Source organism: Myotis brandtii, unplaced genomic scaffold (assembly GCF_000412655.1).
Source record: "Myotis brandtii unplaced genomic scaffold, ASM41265v1 scaffold902, whole genome shotgun sequence".
In the NCBI taxonomy this organism is placed as follows: domain Eukaryota; kingdom Metazoa; phylum Chordata; class Mammalia; order Chiroptera; family Vespertilionidae; genus Myotis; species Myotis brandtii.
In genome coordinates, this window is record NW_005371709.1 from 3,734,788 (window position 1) to 3,757,061 (window position 22,274).

The 22,274-nt window shown below is 38.8% G+C and overlaps 1 protein-coding gene across 2 annotated transcripts in view; it reads right to left on the reverse strand.

Moving 5' to 3' along the window:
* Positions 1 to 5,285: 5,285 nt before the first annotated feature.
* CCNJ (cyclin J) overlaps positions 5,286 to 22,274 on the reverse strand; it is a 24,624-nt gene continuing 7,635 nt past the window's right edge. The window contains exons 2-5 of one of the 2 annotated variants that reach the window (XM_005885436.2): positions 17,291 to 17,501; positions 9,208 to 9,507; positions 8,961 to 9,084; positions 5,286 to 8,339 (exon numbers count right to left, since the gene is read on the reverse strand). In XM_005885436.2, the coding sequence (XP_005885498.1) occupies positions 7,928 to 8,339; positions 8,961 to 9,084; positions 9,208 to 9,507; positions 17,291 to 17,501 (1,047 nt within the window). In that variant the 3' untranslated portion in view covers positions 5,286 to 7,927. Of the gene's footprint in view, positions 8,340 to 8,960; positions 9,121 to 9,207; positions 9,508 to 17,290; positions 17,502 to 22,274 lie in introns of both variants that reach the window. The other variant, XM_005885434.2, reaches the window with a different exon arrangement.

A 22,274-nucleotide genomic window follows, 5' to 3' on the forward strand; every position in this document is an offset into this window, starting at 1 on the left:
GCAGGTGCAAGAGGCAGCTGCTGGTCCCAATCGCCCCTCAGGAGCTGGGAGAGGTGGAGAAGCCCTGAGGGGTGATTGGGACTGGCAGCTGCCACTCATGCCCACTGATAGCGCCAAGCAATCGGGACCGGCGCCGGGCACTGGCAGAGGGTGCAAGGAGCGGCTCTGGCCCTGTCAGCAGGTGTGGGCGCCAGCAGCAGGTGCGAGCACCCGGTGGGAGCAAAGAATTTTCAGTAACCACCAGAGGCTCGCCCGATGACAGCAACTGGCGCCCTGCCTTGGTCTGGCGCCCCCGCTCACCTGCTTCACCATCCCACCACAGCTGATGCCCACCATGTTCCACGCTCTGCCGCCTGCTGCTGATGCCTGATATATTCCCTGTACGCCCCCTGGTGGTCAGCGCACATCATAGCGACCGGTTGTTCGGTTGTTCAGTTGTTCTGCTGTTCAATTTGCATATTAGGGTTTTATATATATAGATATTGAGTATGCAGACCAGGTAAATAAAGGGTGTCCCAAATTTCACGCAAGAAGTAATTTTGATAAAAAACACAGGTTTATAATTAAAAATTGTTGATACCTGCTATCCAAGAATATGGTATGCCTTGCTCAAGTACTTTTTTGTGTAACTCAGAAGTATTTCAAAGTTTTTGGTCATATTGATCTTGTACATTTCTTATATTTATTGCTAGGCATTTTATCTTCTTTTGGTGGCCATTATACCAGTAATTGAGCATATCTGATATTTGTATGTATATATAAAAGCTATTTTAATTATGTACCCAGCCACTTTACTGAATTCACTTATTGTCTGTAATATTTTTTCAGTTGATTATCGTGGAGTTTCCAGGTTTACAATTGTATCTGCAAATAGTGGTAATTTCACCTCTTCCTTTGCAACTTTTAAACTCTATTTTCTTTTGTCTAGCTGCATTGCATACATGTATTTTTTATCTTTTATTAATTTCTGCTTTTATCTTATTCTTTTCCTTCAGTTTTTGTTTGGTTTACTTGTTCATTCTTAGACTTTTTCAATGCATGTCAATTTTCTTTTGAGCATTATTTTAGTTTTATCCCTGAGATTCTGATGTGTAGAATTTTCATTATAGTGATCCTACAGATACTCTGAAATTTTGGGTTGGATTTCTTATTTGATTGAAGGATTGTCTGGGGTTTTTTTGAGTCCTATTCTATATATTTTATTAATTGTATTTTCATGAGAGTATGTTTTCTACAGTAATTCTAGTTTTGAGGATTGGTTGCAGTTTTCTTTATGGATTAATGCAGAGTCAAGTTATATGCAAGTTCACACTGGAGTTTAATATTACCAAGGCAAACTTAGGTACAGTTAGTTACTAGTATTAGTACACTACTTACTTGTGCATAAGGAAAACCAGTAATGGATTACTTTCATCTAATGAAGGCAAAAATGGGAATACTTCTGCAGATTGGCAACAGATATTGTTTCCTTTGGGTGAGCTGCAGGATTAGCTGGCAGCTAGCAGTGTGTTCTGATCTTATGCATTTAGATGGGTAAACCAACGAAAGCAATTCCAGTTGTCTGAGGACTTTCAGAAGACTGTGACAGTATTGCTATTGACACGGGTGACAGGTTCTGTCTGTCACGTCCTTTGTTATCTTGTCCATTTTAGTTATGCCAGATCTGTACCATTTCCCTTCTAAGAATTTCTCAATATATGTCAATCAGATCTCCATAATGTTAAGATTTTCTATATCTTTACTTAATTTTTAATTTTTTTTAAACTTCTAGCTTTTTTTTAAAATATATTTTTATTGATTTTTTACAGAGAGGAAGGGAGAGGGATAGAGAGTTAGAAACATCGATGAGAGAGAAACATCGACCAGCTGCCTCCTGCACACCTCCCACTGGGGATGTGCCCGCAACCAAGGTACATGCCCTTGACCGGAATCGAACCTGGGACCCTTCAGTCCGCAGGCCGACGCTCTATCCACTGAGCCAAACCAGTTTGGCAATTTTTAAATTTTTGATCATCATAGACTGAGATGAATTAGTTTCTTACTATCCATGTTTTTCTTTTATTTCTCCTTATATCCTCTACAGTTTTTACTTAATATTGTGGCAAGGTTATTTGATCCACAGATATTCATAACTGTTCATCTTTTATCATAAACTAGAGGCCCAGTGCACGAATTTGTGAACGGGTGGGGTCCGGCCAGCCAGGCCCCAATAGGGGCAGATCAGGGCCGGGAGTGTTGGGAGGAGGAGACGGTGGGAGGTTGGCTGGCCGGCCAACCCCAATCAGGGCCAGATCAGGGCTGGGCAGGCTGTGGAGAGGGGTCGAGGGGGATTGGCCAGCGGGCCCTGTCCCCAATTGGGGTGGGGAGGGGCGATTAGGGGCGCCCCCCCTCCATTTTTCTAGTCTAGTTTAATACATTTGGGCCTGCATTCAGCCTTATCTGTTTTAAGATGTTGCTTTTTGTTTGTTTGAGTAGTATCTCTTTACTCATCCTTGTATCTTCAACTCTTGTAAATCATTTTATTTTTGTTGGTCTTTTATATAACACAGAATTGAGTTTTGCTTTGTGATTTAGTCTAAAATTCTTTTTCTCTTAATAGCTTGAGTTTAGCCCATTTACATTTTTTGATGTAATGTTTGGTCTTAGTTCTGTCACAGTATTTTGCTAAACTTTCTGTATTTATACCTTTTAAAAATATTTTACTACTACATAGACTGCTTGCTTTGTTTGCTGTATTTCTTTTGATAATTAGAAAGGTTTAATTTTTATTCCAATAGTTACCTTGGTAATGCCCTGATTGTATAATACCCTCAATTCTCTATTTAGTCAGACTTTTAGTATCTGTAATTCCCTTCTATAAGTAATGATTGATAAGCTGGACTTCATTAAAATCAGAAACTTTGTTCTGCAAAAGACAATGTCAAGAGAATAAGACAAGCCACAAACTGGGAGAAAATATTTACAAAAGACACATTTAATAAAGGGTTGTTATCCAAAATATACAAAGAACTCTTAAAAATCAGTAAGAAAACAAACAACCTGATTTTTAAAATGAACTAAAGACCTTAACACACAACCCACCAAAGGTATACAGATAGAAAATAAGCATATGAAAAGTTGCTCCACATCAATTGTCATTTGGGAAATGCAAATTAAAATGACATACCACCACACATCTACTAGTATTTGGCCAAAATTTGGAACACTGACAACACCAAAGGCTGGTGAGGATGTACTAGTAGAGCAATAGGAACTCTCAGTATTTGTTGCCGAGAGTTTGTTGGGAAGGCAAAATGATACTACCACTTCGTAAGAGTTTGGCAGTTTTTTATAAAACGAAACATACTCTAACCCTGTGATTCTTGGCATTTACCCAAAGGAGCTAAAACGTATGCCCACAGTAAAACCTGCACACAAGTGTTTATAGCAGCTTTCTTCACAATCACTGAAACTTGGAGGCAACCAAGATGGCCTTCAGTAGATGACTGATAAATAAACTGTGATCCATCCAGACAATGAAAAGAGCTATCACACCATGAAAAGACATAAAGGAACCTTACTAGTAAATGCACATTAGTAAGTGGAAAAAAAATCTGGAAAGCCTATATACTATATGATCCCAACTGTATGACATTCTAGAAAAGGCAGTGTTTTGCCAAGGGTTGGGGAACAGTATGGGGAAGGATGAATTGGTAGGGTATATATAGAGGGTTTTTAGCAGTTAAAATACTTGTATGTAACCATGATGAATACCCAAAGAATGTATACCACCAAGACTGAACCATAATGTAAACTATGGGCTTCGGGTGATTATGATGAGTGAATGTAGCTGCATCATTTGTAGCAAAGGTACCACCCTGTTGGGGGATGCTGAAAATGGAGGAGGCTGTGCATGTGGTGGGGCAGGAGGTACCTGAGAAATCTCTACCTTCTCAATTTTGCTGTGAACCTAAAACTGCTCTAAACAAATAGTCTTAAAAATACACACAACAGTCACAGTGGGGTAGGGTAGCAGCAAGTATCTTTCCCATAGAAAGGCAGAGTCTGGTCTTGATGGTTTCTTTCAAATGACTGTACTTGTCACATGTTTTTTTAAGATATATTTTTATTGCTTTCAGAGAAGTGAGAGACAGAAACATCAATGAGAGAGAATCACTGATTGGTTGCCTCATGCACGCCCCCTATTAGGGTTTGAGCCCACAACCCAGGAATGTGCCCTGACCTTCCTGTTTACTGAACCCTCCTGGTTCATAGGTCGATGCTCAAAACAATGAGCCATGCCTGCGTGGCCACTTTTTTTTTTTTTTTTTAATCTAAGGGATTTTTTAAATGAGATACCACTACACATCTATTGGCCAAAATCTGGAACACTGACACCACCAAAGGCTGGTGAGGATGTAGAGCAACAGGAACTCTCAATGCTTGTGGGAAGGCAAAATGATACTACCACTTTGTAAGCTAGTGATCCTGAAATCAAGATAATATTAAACTGAGTTCTAGACTATACAATTCCAATAGTTTCAAGTGTGCTAGTCATATCAAGCTAAATATAAGCTGCTTATGGCTAGGGAGGTAAATCTTTTATCATGAACTTGAGAAGGACAGTTGTTGATGATTAAAAACATGTCTCATGGGATTCAGAATCACCTCAAAGCAAAGCTACCTGTCCTGATTTGGAATGCTTATTGCTCTGTTTCTTAAATTCAGCCTCAAAGATCATTGTGTACTGATTCTCTTAAGGGCTGTGGCTAAACCCTGCCACTGTGCCAGAGTAACTGACAATACATAAGACTAATTTAAAAAATGCTTTCTAGGAGTGTGAATTCCTAATCCACACACATAAACCTGTTAAAATTTTACTCTTCAGAACAAATTATATCTAAGTTTTAAGTTGAATTAATAGCAAATAATACTTAAACTTAGGTGAACAGACCATTATCACTCACTGTTGACCCTGTTCCCTCTCACACTCTTGACTATTTTCTTTGAATTAGATTTCAATTTTCTGAAGCTTGCATTGTTTAATTAGACACTGCTAACATACAACTAACTGGAAGCTCAAAAGCCCCAAAACTGCGTTCAATATACTTTTGTGAGCTTTGATGCTCGGTGTGGAAAACATAATGAATGGACAAATGCTTCCCACCACTACAGTTATATTCTATATCTAGATGCCTTTTAGCAAGTATAATCGTGATTTCAAGTCTGACTTATATGATGACATGGTTCAATGAAGATGCAAGTATACATCAAATTTACATTTAAAAAACAAAACACCAAAACCATTTTATTGAAAACTAGTTTTATTTTAAAATTAAGTGCATAGCACTCATCTAACTCCACTGGTGTAGACTTTAGCACCATACTCGCCATTTGCATTAATGTTATAACATACATTTGGTTTGCAGTCTGTATTTGAGTAGTGTTTATTTAGTGGACTTTGGTAAAGCCCTTTATACACATCATTAATCTCTTCACAGTACACATTTAATGATGGTCCAGTAATATAAAAAAAAAAAGACCTACTTTAAAGACTGACTAATCAATAAGTTAAACAAAACGAAACCCACATAACTCCCCCCACCCACACCTCCCAAAGCTAGCAGTTGTGACTTGAATTCATACTGAAATCTAATGTTTTAAAAATAGTTCTGGTTCTCCAACAACCCCATCCCACCCCACCCTGGGTATGCAGCAATAATAACCAATTATTTTATTCTACCCCCCCCCCAAAGTAATCCAGTGTTCTTTAGCTTTTTTAAATATAAACTGGGAGTGGGTTATTATAAGCTTTTTAAAAAGGCATATTCTATAACAAGAATGACATTTAAACCAATGAATAAAAGTATTTGACAATACATTAAATTATGATAGGCACCAGTTGTTGTTTCAAGTTGGGATCTCTATCCCAGTATCTTACATTCATAGTATTACTGAGGTAGTTAAAACACTGAAAATTGGACTCCAGGTTGCTGGGTTCTGAATGTGAATACGAAAGATATATTCTAATGAGCCCACTTTCCCCCAAATAATTCAAGTTCTCTTGAGGTAAGAACTACCAAAATTCAATTAGCAGCCTTCTATAAAGAGGAAAAATGATGATACTTTCAGAAAACAATTTTCATGCTTGAAAACTGCCATGTAAGTGTTCTTACCTGAGTGGTTTTTAATTTTTTATTTTTATCTACCAGACTAATAAATCCACATCATGCCCTATGTACTCTAATTATAAAAGTTACCTCTGTTTTAAGGAAAGGACATTCTCTAAGAATTCACACTGGCAGAAGCCACCTACCCACACTTATCCACTGGAGCCATCTGGATCAGTTTTTGAGTCCCTTCCCTTCCTAACAGAAGCCATTTGGCTTGTTTACTGAGACTCCTGCTGCATACCCACATCTTTATAAGTTTGTCTTCAATGCATATTGTGGCGGTTGCCTACCTGCCATGCAGTTTCCCTTCTATTCAAGTGCTATCTTAAAAAAAAAAAAAAAAAAAAACACAAACAAAAAGACACACCTTACTAATTTTTAAATCAGAAAGCTTCCCTCCACCAAATCTCTCTTCTCCCACAGATAAGAGCACAATGTATATAGTTTTAGTTATTACAATGATTTTTCTTTTCATGTTTATTCCCTCCAAACTCATTACCCTCAAATTGCCCTTGCTGTAATGACTTATTATTGCCGTTTTCACTCATTACCAGTATAGTGAAAAGTCCCAGGGCAGTTTCTGGGGCCAATCTATTGAAAATGGCTACTGAAGTTTAGTAATCAACACTCTTGCCTGCTTATCCTGACTAGCTGGACACAAAGATTGCTTATAAAACCTGTCTTCCATGTAACAAAGTGCTGCTCTAGCACAACCTGAGAACTACCCTGGCCACATTCACTTAAAAAGAAACCTACAAAACTTTATTCTAGTACTGACATTTTACAGTTATGCCTTCCCTTGAAAAAACTTCTTTAGAGTAAAATCAAATCTGAGTATAAATCATTGCACTGAGAAATGCAAAATCTATATATGTATTATGAAGGAGAGAAACCACCATTTCATTCATTCTAAGCTACAATTATGTTCTCATTTGAAAATACATCCTAGCAGGAGTATTTTAACCTATGTTATAAAGGTAGCTCATACTATAACATTCCCAAAACATGTTGCATTACAGTTAAGTGTTTCCAAGTAGTACAAATTCCCTGAGATAAATGTGTTTTAATTCTAAAGATTTGAGGTTGGTCACTTAGGGAAAAAAACCAACAATTTATGGCCATGATTTTAAGAGATCTACTTCATCCTTAATTTTAGTACATAAATCCAGGTACCTATACTATCTTGTGATAGGAAGTTATATAGAATCATCTAAAAAATTTATTTTTACTGTACAGATCGGTATGGCAATTCATGAGTTTAAACTTAAGTAAAAAAATCACTTGTAGAACAAGAATATAACTCAAAACTGCAGAATAAAAAAAAAAAAAAGGACCTCTTCAAAAATTAATACTGTAACTTTCCTTCATAAAAAGACTGTTTGGCAAGTACACAGACAACTATTAATCTCTGACAATATAAGCCAACATTAGGCGCAGAGCCCACCACAGGTCAACTCTCAAAACAGCAAAATGGATAGAAACTGTCCAAATTTTGTTGTATTGAATATTTTTGAAATACTTGGACCATCAGCAGGGGCTTAAAATTTTTGTCATGTAGCTATTTAACAGAATTTGACATACATACTGTTAAAGTATGTGCTTAGTCCTCCCAGTATTCATGGTGCATTCAAAGGAATATTCAGTCTTCCTGGTGCTGCTATTTGAAGAGTTCTGATGCAATTTGAATCCCTTTAGAGAAGTTTACAAAAAGCTGGCCCACAGCTTCAAGTCACAAAACAGTCTGGATCAGGTGTTACCATTACCATCACACAAAATCACCTTTCAAAACATGGAGTAATGCAAGGGAAATGTTCATTTAGCTGATAACTCCGGTTATAAGAAACATTTAGACAGGGCTTAACTTCCACTGGTATTGCCAGTGACATCCCAACACCAGTCTGCACATGCCCAAGGCCCTGAACACTAGTCTGGAACCCAGCAGGACATGTCTGTAGTGTGTAAGATGAGGTGTGCGTGGTAGATACAATCTGCTGACAGCTTGGTTGCTCTGATACAGGATGGCGATACTGCAGTGAGGTCTGATGCGTCTGGTGGAGATACTGAGGTTGTTGAAAGTGAACTGACCGCGAGGGCTGGGAGGTTGTCTGGAACACACTAAGTTGTGCTGGCTGAGGTACTGCTTGTCCTCTTTGTTTGTTTGCTTCTTTCACATCATTATCATGAGCACTACAACATGATTGAAAGGAAACTGCTTATGTTATTTGAGAAGAATTTGTAGAAAGTCATGCACCACCCCCAACTCCTCCACAGCTGACTCCACAGACAGCACCACTATACCTAGAAAGCTGTCACTGTAACCACAATTTCAACAACAGTGAGATCTCATTTATCCTTCTAAGAGCTCCTTCCCTTAGTACAAACCTAGGGAACCGGCTGCTGGTAGCTTTAAAGGTTATGTCTAGCTTGGGAGATATATCTACAATAAGCACTTAATTGTAACCCCTACTTTGGTGACATCCTGGGGCTCAATGATTCAAAGATGTGGTAATGAAGAGCAAGGCAAGATTTGCCTGGACTGATCTCATAATCATGGGCTTGCACCAGAGCAGCTTCTTTCCTTATCATGTACTCAGAATCATACTAGCAATGGCATCAACCTGGATAACAGCCAAAAGGGGCTCCCTTTCCACCAAGTATCACTCTTACAACAGCTTGTTCATGGCAGCAAAAGCTATCAGAGCAAATACCCTAAAAGCTCCATGCATTTGAAAAGTTGCTTTTAAGGCCCTTTATACATGAAGAAAAATATTTATGAGAAATTGCAAACAAAAGAACAGAGAGGCTTACATCAATAACCGTTCAATGCACTGAACTAAGAAATCCCAGGAGTAAGCAGTAAGACGATGAAGTCTTGTAGGCCACGTTGGAGAAAGACGAAGTATAATCCTTGAAGAAGCCACACATGCAGCAGCTACTAAAGAAGGTGCATAATTTAGAAAGGCATAATCTGTGGAGACATCAAAAATGAACTTAAGCAACAGAATACACAAGTCACAAGCTCACAAGTCACTTACTGGCATCCACAATCACTCACCTTGCAAAGATACTTCTAGGAAGTAATCTGCATACTTGGCCATGTAGAGTTTAGTTTTTTCCAGGCAAATCATTGGCCAGCCATCATGAAGATCTGTTTCGTGTACTGCTTCAGAGAGATAATACTCGATGAAATGGGCAGCTGTTGGAAGGCAGAGGTTCCACTGAAAAGTTTCTAATAATAATAGTTCCATATGTAGCAAATTTTGTTTTGTCAATACTAGATTCATATTAGTCATACAACCCAGGCTGTTGAGCTGCTCTAGCTTAGGCACACTATCTTCTTTTTCTTCAAATTTACCTTATAAGAAAAAGGGGAAAAATAGAGAAAATATTAGGCAATGATCATTATAGGTCTAGTCAAGTAAATAGAATTTGCTGCCTTTTATTGCAAAGATTTAGATCCAAAGACATTCTTTCCCCTACCTTGTGCCAGAACTCTGTGGTTGTCATATTTGCATGTTTTCTCTCCCAGTGCCTCTGTCCCTCTCCCTTCACCCTCCACTAAAAAAACTTGAACATGTAAACATTTTGATCTAAGTCCTATCGTGTAACGAAAAAAAGTCACATGAGTGCCAATGGAAAAAATAATTCTCTGAAATCTCACCAGCTGAATTTTTTCAGGCAATTTCTTTGGGTAGTTGATGGAAGAGAATTCTTTTATTTGAACAGAAGAAAGTTTAAAGGACTTAATGTCATAGAGTTATCTCAAGTCAAAAGTAGATAAGTTTCAAGTGTTGTTATCTCAGCATATTTTCAACACAATCTCAATACCAGAGGTAAATGGGGGGGCGGGGGAGGCTGGATGAATACATAACACAAGCATTCTCAGTCCACAATTAAACACACACACACACACCACCACCACCACCACCACCACCAACAACAACAACAACAATCATCCTACCCCTCTTCTTCTGAATTCAAAACAAAAACCTAGTTAAGTCTTTTACCAAAAAGAAGGGGTTAGGGGACACTTTATATACACTTTTTTATCCCTTTACTCAAAGCAGAATAGGAGTAAAAACGATCTGATGACAAAACTTCATTATTTAAAGGCATTCACTTTTTTTTTCCCCAGGAAATACTCATCCTTATGTACAAGGTAAGGAATATAATTCCCTTTCCAGCCCCAGAATAATTTTTTTTTTTTATAGAATACATACCCTCTTACACTTTAATTTCCAAGCAAGTGTTTTAATATATATCATTCATTTTAGGTATTTCTAGAGCCCATGGCTGGAGAGAATTCAAACTATCGAGTACTGTTATGATTTTCCAGATGCACCAATAGATTAAAAGAGTTGTCTTCAAGTCTCTTTGTTCCATGGTGGTCCATAGGAGAAGAGAAATTATAACTAAAACCTTCTACCAACTAGTATTATGTTCTATTTTACGATAAGGTTTAAAACAGTCATATTATATTACAATTATAGATTTTTCACAATAGCTTTACACTTATACTTGTTCAAAATGATAGCTATTAGAATGTTACATATTACATAAAAATTTTTGTTCTACTATTATAACTTTTCCAATATATTTGGTTTCCTAGGAAACATTACAATTTTATTTTATCCATTTAAAAACATGTTTTTAAGAGCCAGAATGACTGTCAAAGCAGTAGAAACTAGATGAGTTTCCCTTCCACAAGAGATGGGTTTATACCACACATTGAAGTTGTTACAACAAATGGTAGTGGCCAGGGCCACTCAGTCCAGATGCTTAGTGTATTGGAGCCAGAGGGGTTTGTTCAAGTCAGCCTGCCTTAGGGCTAGGGAAGAAGTACTGCTGACTACCTTGCTCTTTGCTTAGGGAGGGGGAACTAGGGTAGAAGCTTTTGTCTCCTATGGCAAGAGATTGTAAGATAACTTAAAGAAGAAAGCCTAAAGAAGCATTTAATTCCTCTTCTGCTCCAGAAAATTGAACTTTAGATCTAAACTACTCAACTAAATATTGTTGCAGGTAGGAGTTAATAAAAAAATATTTTTACATAATTCAAACTTTTCATAAATTTAGATACTCCTTCCCAATTCAAATCACATAGAGGTGAATCTCACAAGTTTTCCCAACAGCATATACTCAGTACACCTCAAAGCACTAAAAATGGTCTTTATGACATAGTCATCTAGCATCATCACTGCATAGCGATATAGGAGAGGAACCCACTGTTCTCAGAATAACAGAGGGGAATTCTTCAGAGTAGAATGACCTATGAACTTAGTTCAGTCCTTCTGGATGAATCACTAAGGCTTTCAAAGTGCCCTGCCATTTGTGCAGCAGCAACAACATTGGCAGTATACCTCAAAGGAATATTGTAAAAATTAATGAGTTTACTTATATCATGCTTGAAGTTCCTTTGAAGAAATTAATATACCATAATTCAGTGTTTAAGTCAAGGATCAAAAATGTTTCACATTATCTACTTGAAGCTTTCAACATTGAAAACAACATTGTGTATGACCAAATTCACAGCTTAAGAAACTAAGATAGTGAGGTTGGCCAATTCATTTAAGTAAATTGAGCCAAACTGAAAACGGAAGCCGAAAGAAAAATATACGTTTAAATTCCCAAATCTGCACTGCTAGACCAAAGGACTGCACTGGGTTATATGGGGACAACAACTACCAGAATAGACAGACTTCTATATTATTAAACATCTATGGGCTTTCTATATTTATAAAGTACTTGGCTACTACAAGTGTGAAAGCCTTTGTATCTTGATTCACAATGTTAAAAATAAACTGCATATGCATAAATAACCATACTTTGGATTTTAATTCAGGTTTAAGTGTTTTTTTAACTTTTTAATTATATATAGGGATATAAATACTCAGATACAGGGGTATTAAAGGATTTCAAAGTGTGTGACAGCAACAATGAGTACCTGCATTCATAGCCATAGTTTTTGTTGTGCTGAATGTTATGTGCTTGGATATTTTAAATGTACTTATCCACAAAGCCCACAAAGCTCAGTTTCTTCAATTGAAAGGAAATACCAGAAGCCATGTGATTATATTGATAAAGGCCCCAAACAGGAAATAAGGGCACAGGAAATTCATGTCTGCTTCCCAGAAAATAAAGAATTAAAGGACAAAGAAACAAATATCAGGTTGTCTTTCCTTTATAGGAATTGTTCAAGTCAGCCCTGGATACGAGCATATTTTCAAAGCCAGCAGTGAATGGCAAGTATGTGGTAGTAGGGCAAGGATCTGATGTCACTGTGAGCTGTTCCAACCTATATTGTGTTCTTTTATTATGAACTAGGGAAAAAAGTCACCAATATATACTAAGAATTTTCACAAATTTGTAAGACTACAGAACAATGAATAAATAACAGGAAGAGATAATTCATAGGAAAAAAAGAGGTTCTATTCTCATCAAAAATTAAGATGTAAATCAAATCAACTGTTAGATACAATTTTTCACCTATCAGATAGTAAAGTAAAAAGCTCTGTCAACCTAGTATTGATGAGCAAGGAGAAGCAAGCACTTGTCACAAATTTTTACTACTAAAAGCCTATACTCTCACTTTTGGCTTCAACTCGTGTCCAAGATAACTTCTTAGTTACTCAAGATCTTGAGTAAATTATCAAAAGCCTCATGGCCGAGTCAATGCTCATCACAGAAGCCAAGGAAAGCCAGGATATACATGTCAAAGAGTTAAAATTTGAGAATTTCTTAGGATAAATTGGTCTTTTCTGGAATGAGCCAGAACCATAGGGATTATAAAACAATTTATGGAAGAGTAATCAATGAGATACTAACATTTTTGTTTTTTTAGTTATCACCATAGGATATGCTTTTCTTGCTTTTTAGAGAGAGTGAGAGAGAGAGAAACATCAATGTGAGAGAGAAACATCGATTGGCCACCTCCTGTACAGACCCTGACCAGGGAATGAACCTGCAATCTAGGTATGTGCCCCAACTGGGAATTGAACCAGCAACCCTTTGGTGTATGGGACAATGCTTCAACCAAATGAACCATCTGGCCAGGGCTGTGATGCTAACTTTTATGTTTCAGTTTCCTACCTACTTAAAAAAAAAAAATTCCTACCTGTTTTTAAACATATTACCCCACTTGATGATCAAGACAACTTTATAAGTAACTATTTTCATTTTACAGAGAGATAATCTGAGACTCAAGGGTTGCTGAAATTCTGTTGATCAGTGAACCAGGAGGTTGCGATTTGATTCCAGGTCAGGGCACAAGCCCAGGTTGTGGGCTCAATCCCCAGTGAGGGGTGTGTGGAAGGCAGCCGATTGATGATTCTCTTTCATCGTTCATGTTTCTCTCTCTCTCTCTCCCTCTTTCTTCCTCTCTGAAATCAATAAAAATATATGTATATTTTCAAAAAGATTGCTGAAATTCATATTGCTGACAAGAGATTAAAACGCAGACAATCCATCACTATAATCCCTGGTCTACAACACTACACAAAACACTCTAAACAGATAATCTGTAGGACCTTTCTTCCTACCTCTAATAGTACAAACACTCCGGTACCTAGATATGCATTAGTACCTAGGATTTATAAGCTGTGCTCCATCTTTGACCAAACTACTGACTGCCTCCCAACCTATTTGATAACTAGAATCCAACTGTCATCTGTAAACTGTTCTTCACTTTTATACAACAGGCTGCCCATCCCAAAGCAGGGGGAGGGTAACATACAGAATTCAATCATCTATATATATAAAACCCTAATATGCAAACAGACCAAACAGTGGAACCGAACAACTGGTCACTATGGCATGCACTGACCACCAGGGGACACGTGCAGAACATGGTGGGTAGCAGGCAGCAGAGTGCGGAACATGGCGGACATCAGCTGTGGCTGGATGGTGGAGGTGAGTGGGGCCGCCAGACCAAGGCAGGGCACCGGTTGCTGTCAACGGGTGGTTTCTGAAATTCTTTGCTCCCGCGCACCGTGGTCCCGCTGGGTGCTCGCACCCGCTGCTGACGCTGGTCCCGCTTGCACCCACTGCCGGCGCTGGCCCCACTCACACTCACTGCCAGCACCCAGCGCCAGCCCCAATCGCTCGGTGCCATCAGCGGGTGCGAGAGGGGCCGGCACCATCAGTGTGTATGAGCAGCAGCAGCGGGAACGGGGCTGCTGGCAGATAGGGGAAGGGGGTGGTAGTGGTGGGGGGGAGCTGTGGTGGGAAGGGCTGGGCAGAGCACAGAGGATGGGCTGAGACCTGCCCTTGTGCCCACTGCAGCCTCGCAGCCCACAGTTCCTTTCAAGGTGCATGAATTCATGTACTGGGCCCCTAGTTATTTGAATAAAGTTTATGATAATTAACTGGAGAGCTGCAATTAGTATCCAAATGTAAGAAGATAGAGTGTAAGAATGTAAGAAACACTAGAATGAACTCCACAAATATAAAGCATATCAGGTACTGAAAACAGGCGACTAGTTTATAAGCATCCTAAACACTTCTGTTATAGTAAAGTTACAGACTGGAGTGAGAAGAAATTGCAGGTAGCTTCTAAGAGCCAGCTTCTTTGATTCCTTGTATAGAACTGACAGCTTGAACTCTTTTGAGCATTGCCTACTTGGGAGGGGATGAGACTCTGGGGGATACCTATCTCACTCTCCAGTGGAGAATAATAATATAAAACCAATTTTTCTCTCTTAGGGAAAGAAGGGTTAGGAGGTATTAATAGAATAAAGGAAGGAGGTAACCAACTCTTTCAGTAATAAGTGATAAACAATTCATATTTGAACCACAGCAAATATAAATCCTAAAGCCTAGCTCCTCGAAAATAAGCAAAAAGCAACTACATATTACCATGTAAATCAATATTAAATAAAATAAATTGATCATGACACTTTAAACTAACAGTAATAGACAATTTAAAAACAGGAACAATTTGAAAACTCCATTCCAACCAATCTAAGATGGTGCACAAATAAAGTATCCTTTTCCCAAATTGTGAAAATTGCAGGAACTTGGAACCAATCCCAAGCATTGCATGGTGGCCAGAATTCTTATTAGATTATTCAACTAGTATCCTCAGTAAACTTTGGTACTAAAATGTTGTTTATGAATATCAACTTTCATAATCCCTAATTCATTAAGTTACCAGTAAGTAAAGTTTAGTCACAAATATAAATTGGTCTATAAACTGACTACGCATCATACATAATTTCACAGTCCACCAAGAGGAGTCTCCCACTTGGCCCACACAGCACTTTAAGAACTACAGGCATAGAGAAGGTGGGGCTTGATAGTATTAAAGGATAGCAGGCAAAAATTTATTTTTCATTAATGATCCCAAATTTTAAAAATAACATAACTTGCATATGTGATTTCCAGCGTGTCTCTACTATAAACTGAGCCCCTAATAATTATTACTAACATTAGTAGCATAACAAGAAACCATTCCATTTGTGGACTCTCACATATGTGATATGCCAAGTATGGGTTTTTCCAATTCTATGCAAACTATTAAACCACAAAAGGCTTCACAGCCAGTGATGAAACACATACAAAATTGTACACATGATAGCTTATGAAACTTTAAAGGTTAAATTAAAGGTTAATTATAAATATACAAGCATTACTTCTCTGGCTTTCTGGGTGAGGAGTAGCATGTAAATAGATTAAAGGATAAATGTAGATTTTTCAGGAAGTAGATAGTATTCTGGTAGAATTTAGCTCAAAGTACATGGGAATAGGGTTGGAAGATGGGACTTGAAAGGTGGCTGGGTTCAGATGAAAGGTTCAAAATATTACATTAACGAGTTTCTTCCTTAATCAACAGGCAGTGGGAAGTCTTCACTAGGGCTGTATTTATTTACATTCAACTTGGTCCACAAAGGATTTGAAATAACTTATAAAAAGACCTCCAAGGAGACTAAATAAGTAGTTAAGGTCATCAGCTCAAAGGAAGAATTAGGGTAGGTAAAGAAAGCATGAGAAAAAATTAGTACCAGAAATAATACCACAGAGGCCTGCATTTGCTTTTAAGTTTATTTGCAGTAAAAGCACAAAGATGTTTTAGAAAGAACGCAGTATGGGAAATGCTCTTTAGAGAGCAGCCACAATAGACCCCAAACCCTCAAGTTGGGGTTAAAGATAAAGGCAGCAGGTATTTCTAAATACTATTTTGAAGTGGGGCTTAGATTTCTAGTATAATTACATAAATAATATATAAACTACATAATGGATTCAACTCCCATATCTAGTACAATCTTCTCACATTACTAAAAGAAGAAAAACTCCATTTCAATTCCTTTACTCACCCTCTTTCTCTTCAGTTGGGGTACTAACAATGAATTGAGTTACAGGAAGATGTTAAGAGAAAGAGGTACCAAAAGGCTTTAGTTAAAACAGCACATTTTGCCTTGGGTAACAAGCATGGCTATATCAGATTCCACTTTGCTGCCTACCTACCACATAGTTGTGCCTATGACATAAGCAAAGATGTCCACATGTATAGCAGCTGTATGTGAACCTTCAGTTCTTTAAGCTACTCATTATACAATCAGAAGAAGGTATTCTAACAATAGAAGAGTATGGTATCTTTTAGACAGTTTCTCAGTCTCAGCTCTATTGACATTTTGGGCCAGATGATTCTGTTTTGGGGTACTGCCCCACCTCTACCCACTGGATGTTAGTAGCATCTTTTCAGGTTGTGATGACAACCAAAACCATTTCCACACATTGCCAAGAATCCCCTGTGGGGCACAATTACTCCTGGATGAAAACTACTGCTTTAAGACAATGGTTCTCAAGTGGAAAGACACCAGAATCATCTTTGGAACTTTTCAAGAAGTTAAATACCTAGGCCTCATGATGTTGATTCTGGAGTGGCCTAGACATTTATTTCAGAATCTGCAGGATATGTGGCTTAGGCACATATGTTTTTAAAAGACTCTAGAGCCACATTTTAATGTCTAAGAATCATTGTCCCAAGGAGAACTTTCAACACCAAACTTTCTGATAGTCATAAACTGGAATAAATAGAATTTGGTGATATTTTACTGAGTTCTGATATTTACTGATATTTTACATAAATTTCATTTTTATAAACAATAGATATTTCCAATCATGTAGATCAGATTCATACTTACTTGCCAGAAGCAGACAGGAAAGTGCAACTAAATGAAGCTGCTGGATAGAGATGTCATACCGATCCATAAATAGGTCCAGCAAATAGACAGCAAGATGTCGGGCAGAAGGGCAGAGTGTGAAGCGATTGCTCACAATGGCAATCAAGTCAGCAAAATACCTTCTGAGACTTAGTTGAGGGGACTGGCCTTTATAGGAGGGTAACTTCAGCTCCTAAATCAAAAGGAACAACATTTAGTTAAAATAGCCAGTAGCAGAAATGTTCCCACAATGAAAAGATCACTTTTCCCCTAATATATTAGTGTTACAAGTGCCTAAAGCACACTTTTCTTGAATGAAACACAAAAATGAAAACCCCTGGCCCGCTGGGGCTGGACCCTGGCAAAAGTTGAGTGGAAGAATAAGGAATGTCATTTAAAATTTAAACCAAACTTTTCTCCTTATCCTTAATCACCCCTGACATGACCAATTATAGGTGTTTCTTGGATTACAAAATAGATGTACTTAAGCAAAATTTTTAATAAGGGAACCCTATTTTCCCTACCAGCTGTTTTCAGAAAAACATCCTTACCCAAAACCTAACGATACCACACATACACATTCCCTCCAAGAAGCTCAAAGCTTTTGGTTAGAAGGTAACAGATAAATGGACATAATCCTAGTACGTGTTATACTTGCAGGGATGTGGAAGGTAGAGACTAGTATTCATCCACTAGTCTCTTCTAATTATGTTTCCCTTTCAGCAGTTTTATGATCTCTCCTTTGCTATCATCCTCTCATACACCTAAAATTTTCCCCATTATCACTGTTCAATCTCAGAATTAAACGAACTTGTTTTTTAAAAATTAGAGAAATTCTATTCTATTAAAGTATTTCTAGAACACAGAGAAAGATGGTAAGGTTCTAAGTTTATTTTATGAGACTAGAGGCCCAGTGCATGAAAATTCATGCGGGGGGGGGGGGGGGGGGGTAGGGATCCCTCAGCCAAGCCTGCCCCCTCTCACAGTTTGGGAGTCCTCAGGGGATGTCCTATTGACAGCTTAGGCCCTCTCCTTATGGGGAGAGGGCCTAAGCAGCAGTCTGGCCTCCCTCTGCAGGAGAAAACCAGCCAATCAGGGAAAGGCACCACCCCCATCACCCCCTCGCTGCTGCTGCCTCTGGCCTCCCTATGTGGGAGGCGAGCCAGCAATCAGGGGAAGGTAACACCCCCATCACACCTCTGCTGCTGCCACTGCTGACTGCAAGGCTGCCTGAGCCTTGGCCCTCGCAGCCACTGTGGCTTGCACAAGCCTTGGCCTGGCCCTCGGTTGCCTGAGCCTCGGGCCCTCGCAGCAGCAGCCATCATCTGCAGCTTGCCTGAGCCTTGGGCCAGCCCTGGGCAGCGGCAGCTGCCATTGGTGGCTTGCCTGAGCCTTGGGCCAGCCCTGTGCAGCAGCAGCCGCCATCCACTCCCCCAATGCACCTCCTGGTCAAGTCCCCGCCCACCCGCGTGCACCTCACAGCTCACTCAGTCCTGCTCAACCGCACGTGCGCACACTGTGCACGCAGTCTCCTGGTGATGGGTTACAGCATGAGAGCATCACGGTGTGACGATGTGATGGTGTGACAACCACATAGGCTTTTATTGGTATAGATGAGCATAATACCAATACTAAACCTAATAGGTATCATTATAGAAATAACATAGGTATGACCCCGAAAGCTCAGGAAAAAAAGATAAATTACACTTCATCAAAATTAAAAACTTTTGTGCATTAAAGGACACTAACAAAGTGAAAAGGCAACCCACAGAATGGGAGAAAATATTTGCAAATCATATATCTGATAAGGGGTTAATATCCAGATTATATAAATAACTCCTTTTATATGTACAACTCAATTCAACAACAAAAAACAAACAACTCAATTAAAAAGTGAGCAAAGGACCTAAATAAACATTTCTCCAAAGATGATGTACAAATGGCCAATAGGCACATATAAAGATGCTCAGCATGTGTCTCTCTCACACTGATGTTTCCCTCTCTGTTTCTCCCTTTCCCTTCCACTCTAAAAATCAATGGAGGGGGGACTCTTTCCTCCGCCCCACGTGGGAATCTGTGCTGTGAAATTCTTTCCCCTTTCCCACATGGGAGCCTGTACCTATTCTTCAATAAATTTCCACCTTTGCTTAAAGAAATAAATAAAATAAAAATCAACGGGAAAAATATCCTCGAGTGAGGATTAACAAAAATAAGTAAAAATGCTCAATGTCACAAATACTTAGGAAAATGCATATAAAAACCAATATGAGATACCACTCAAACCCATCAGAATTGCTATTGTAAAACAAAAAAACAAAAAATTCACAAAAACCAGAAAATAAACATTGGCAAGAATGTGGAGAAATTAGAACCCTGGAGTATAGTGGGAATCAAAACTGTGTAGCCACTGTAAATAACAGTATTACAATTCCCCCCAAAAATTTAATGTAGAATTACCATATGATCCAGCAATTCCACTTTTAGGTATAAACCAAAAAAATTTTAAAGTAGGGACTCAGATAGTTGTACATTCATGTTCACAGCAACATTATTCACAATAGCCAAAAGGTGGAAACAAATAACCCAAGTGTCCAACAACTAAGGAATGAATAAACAAAATGTGGGCCCTGGCTGGGTAGCTCAGTTAGAGCATCATCCCGATGCACCAACGTTGTGGTTTTGATCCCTGGTCAGGGCACATGTAAGAATCAATCAATGAATGCATAAATAAGTGGAACAACAAATTGATGTTTTCTCTCTCTCCCTTCATCTCTCTCTTAAAACAGAATAAACAAAATAAAAACAACAAAAATTAGGTATATACATACAATGGATTAATTCAGCCTTAAAAAGAAATGAAATTCTAATATATGGTACAGTACAGATGAACCTTCAAGACAGCACACTAAGTGAAATAAGCCAGACAAAAAAGGACAAAGATTGTATAATTCCACTTGTATGTGGTACCTAGAATGTTCACGGTCATACAGGCAGAAGGTAGAATTGTGGTTACTAGGTACTGGAGGACAAGAAAAATGGGGAGTTATTGTTTAATGGGTATTTCAGTTTGGGAAGATGAAAAAGTTCTGAAGATGGATGTTGGTTATGGTAGCCATATGTATCTAATGTCACTAAACTGTACACATAAAAATGGTTTAAATGGTAAATTTTGTTATACACATTTCACAACAATAAGCAAACATCCTAGCTGGATTTGAGCATCATCTCAATGCACCAAGTCTGTAGGTTCAATCTCAAGTCAGGGCACATACAAGAAGCAACCAATAGTGCATAAAAAGGTGGAATAGCATGATGAGTGCATAAAAAGGTGAAATAGCAAGTTGATATTTCTTTTTCTCTCTTTCCCTTCCTCTTTCTAATATCAATAAAAAACAAACACATACACAAAAATGGAAAAAATAAAGAAAAAACCCCCGCAAAAATGGAAGTTACATTATCTAACTTAATAAGATATAAAAATTTAGATAAATTATTCAATGTGTGCTTACTTCAGCAGCAGCACATATACTAAAATTGAAATGATATAGAAAAGATTAGCATGGAATAATACAGAAAAGATTAGCAAGGATGACATGCAAATACATGAAGCATCCCATATTTTTGTGTAATATATAGTGACAAAAGAAGATTTGACTTTGGGTGGTGGGCACACAATGCAATATACAGATGATGTGTCATAGAATTGCACATTTGAAACATATATAATCTTATTTAAAAATGTCACCCCAATAAATTTAATTAAAAATAGAAAATAAAACAATTATCAAAGGTAATTTAGTAGTATATGCAAAGAATGTATCATTAATTGTAGCACATCCCAGGAATGCAAGGTTGGTTTGACATTAGAAAATATCTATATGTATAAAAGGCTAATATGCTAAGTGTCCCTCCGCCCATCTGACCAGTTGCTATGACGCGCACTGACCACCAGGGGGAAGATGCTCAATGCAGGAGCTGCTGAGCTGCAGTGACTTGGCAGCGGCGGTTCTCAGGTGATGCACCCCAAAAACAGAGAGGAGGGAGCCTGATTCCTTGCGGGGCCGCACGATTCCACCTTCGTCCATGGTTTATGTTGTTGCTGGGGCACTGTCGGCCCCAAATCTGGTTTATTGCATACTTGCGTTTGCAATCCACACCCTGTATGATAGCAACTTTGCAGAGTGCCCTCTTGCACTCTGGGACCCCTCGGGGGATGTCGGAGATCCAGTTTCGGCCTGATCCCTGCAGGCCAGGCCAAGGGACCCCACCTGCTGGAGGGACCCTGCTCACTCTGCAGATGCCGGGGAGGGACTGTGGGAGGTTGGCTCTAGGGTGTGTCCAGCCCATCTCACCCAGTTCTGCCCCACCAGCCGCCTTCTAATTAATTTCCTTTCTATGACACCCCACTGGCCACCTTCTAATTAATTTCCTTTCAATGTGCACAAATTCGTGCACCGGGTCATTAGTATTAATATAAATCATAATAAGAATTCACACATAAATATGCACAATCACCTTGATAGATACCAAAACAGCATCTGGACAAAAGTAACCCTGGGAGAAATAACAGATGCATATTTCTTTGATGAAGGAAGGGAGATAAAAAAATCTCAAATATAAAAGCCAGCAACTCACTTGGATGTGAAATAATAAAAGGATTGTGCCAACTACTGCAATATTATTAAACACTAGAGGCCCGGTGCACAGGTTTGTGCACCGGTAGGGTCCCTCACACCAGTGCACAATCAGGGCCAGGGAGGAACTGCAGGAGGGCTCCAGGGTGTGTGCAGCCCGTCTCGCCCAGTCCTGATAGGCCAGACCCCAGCAGCAAGCTAACCTACCAGTAGGAGCGTCTGCCCCTGGTGGTCAGTGCATGTCATAGCTACTGTTGAACGGTCGCTTAGGCTTTTATATATATAGACTAGAGGCCCAGTGCACAAAAATTTGTGCACTCGGGGGGGGAGGG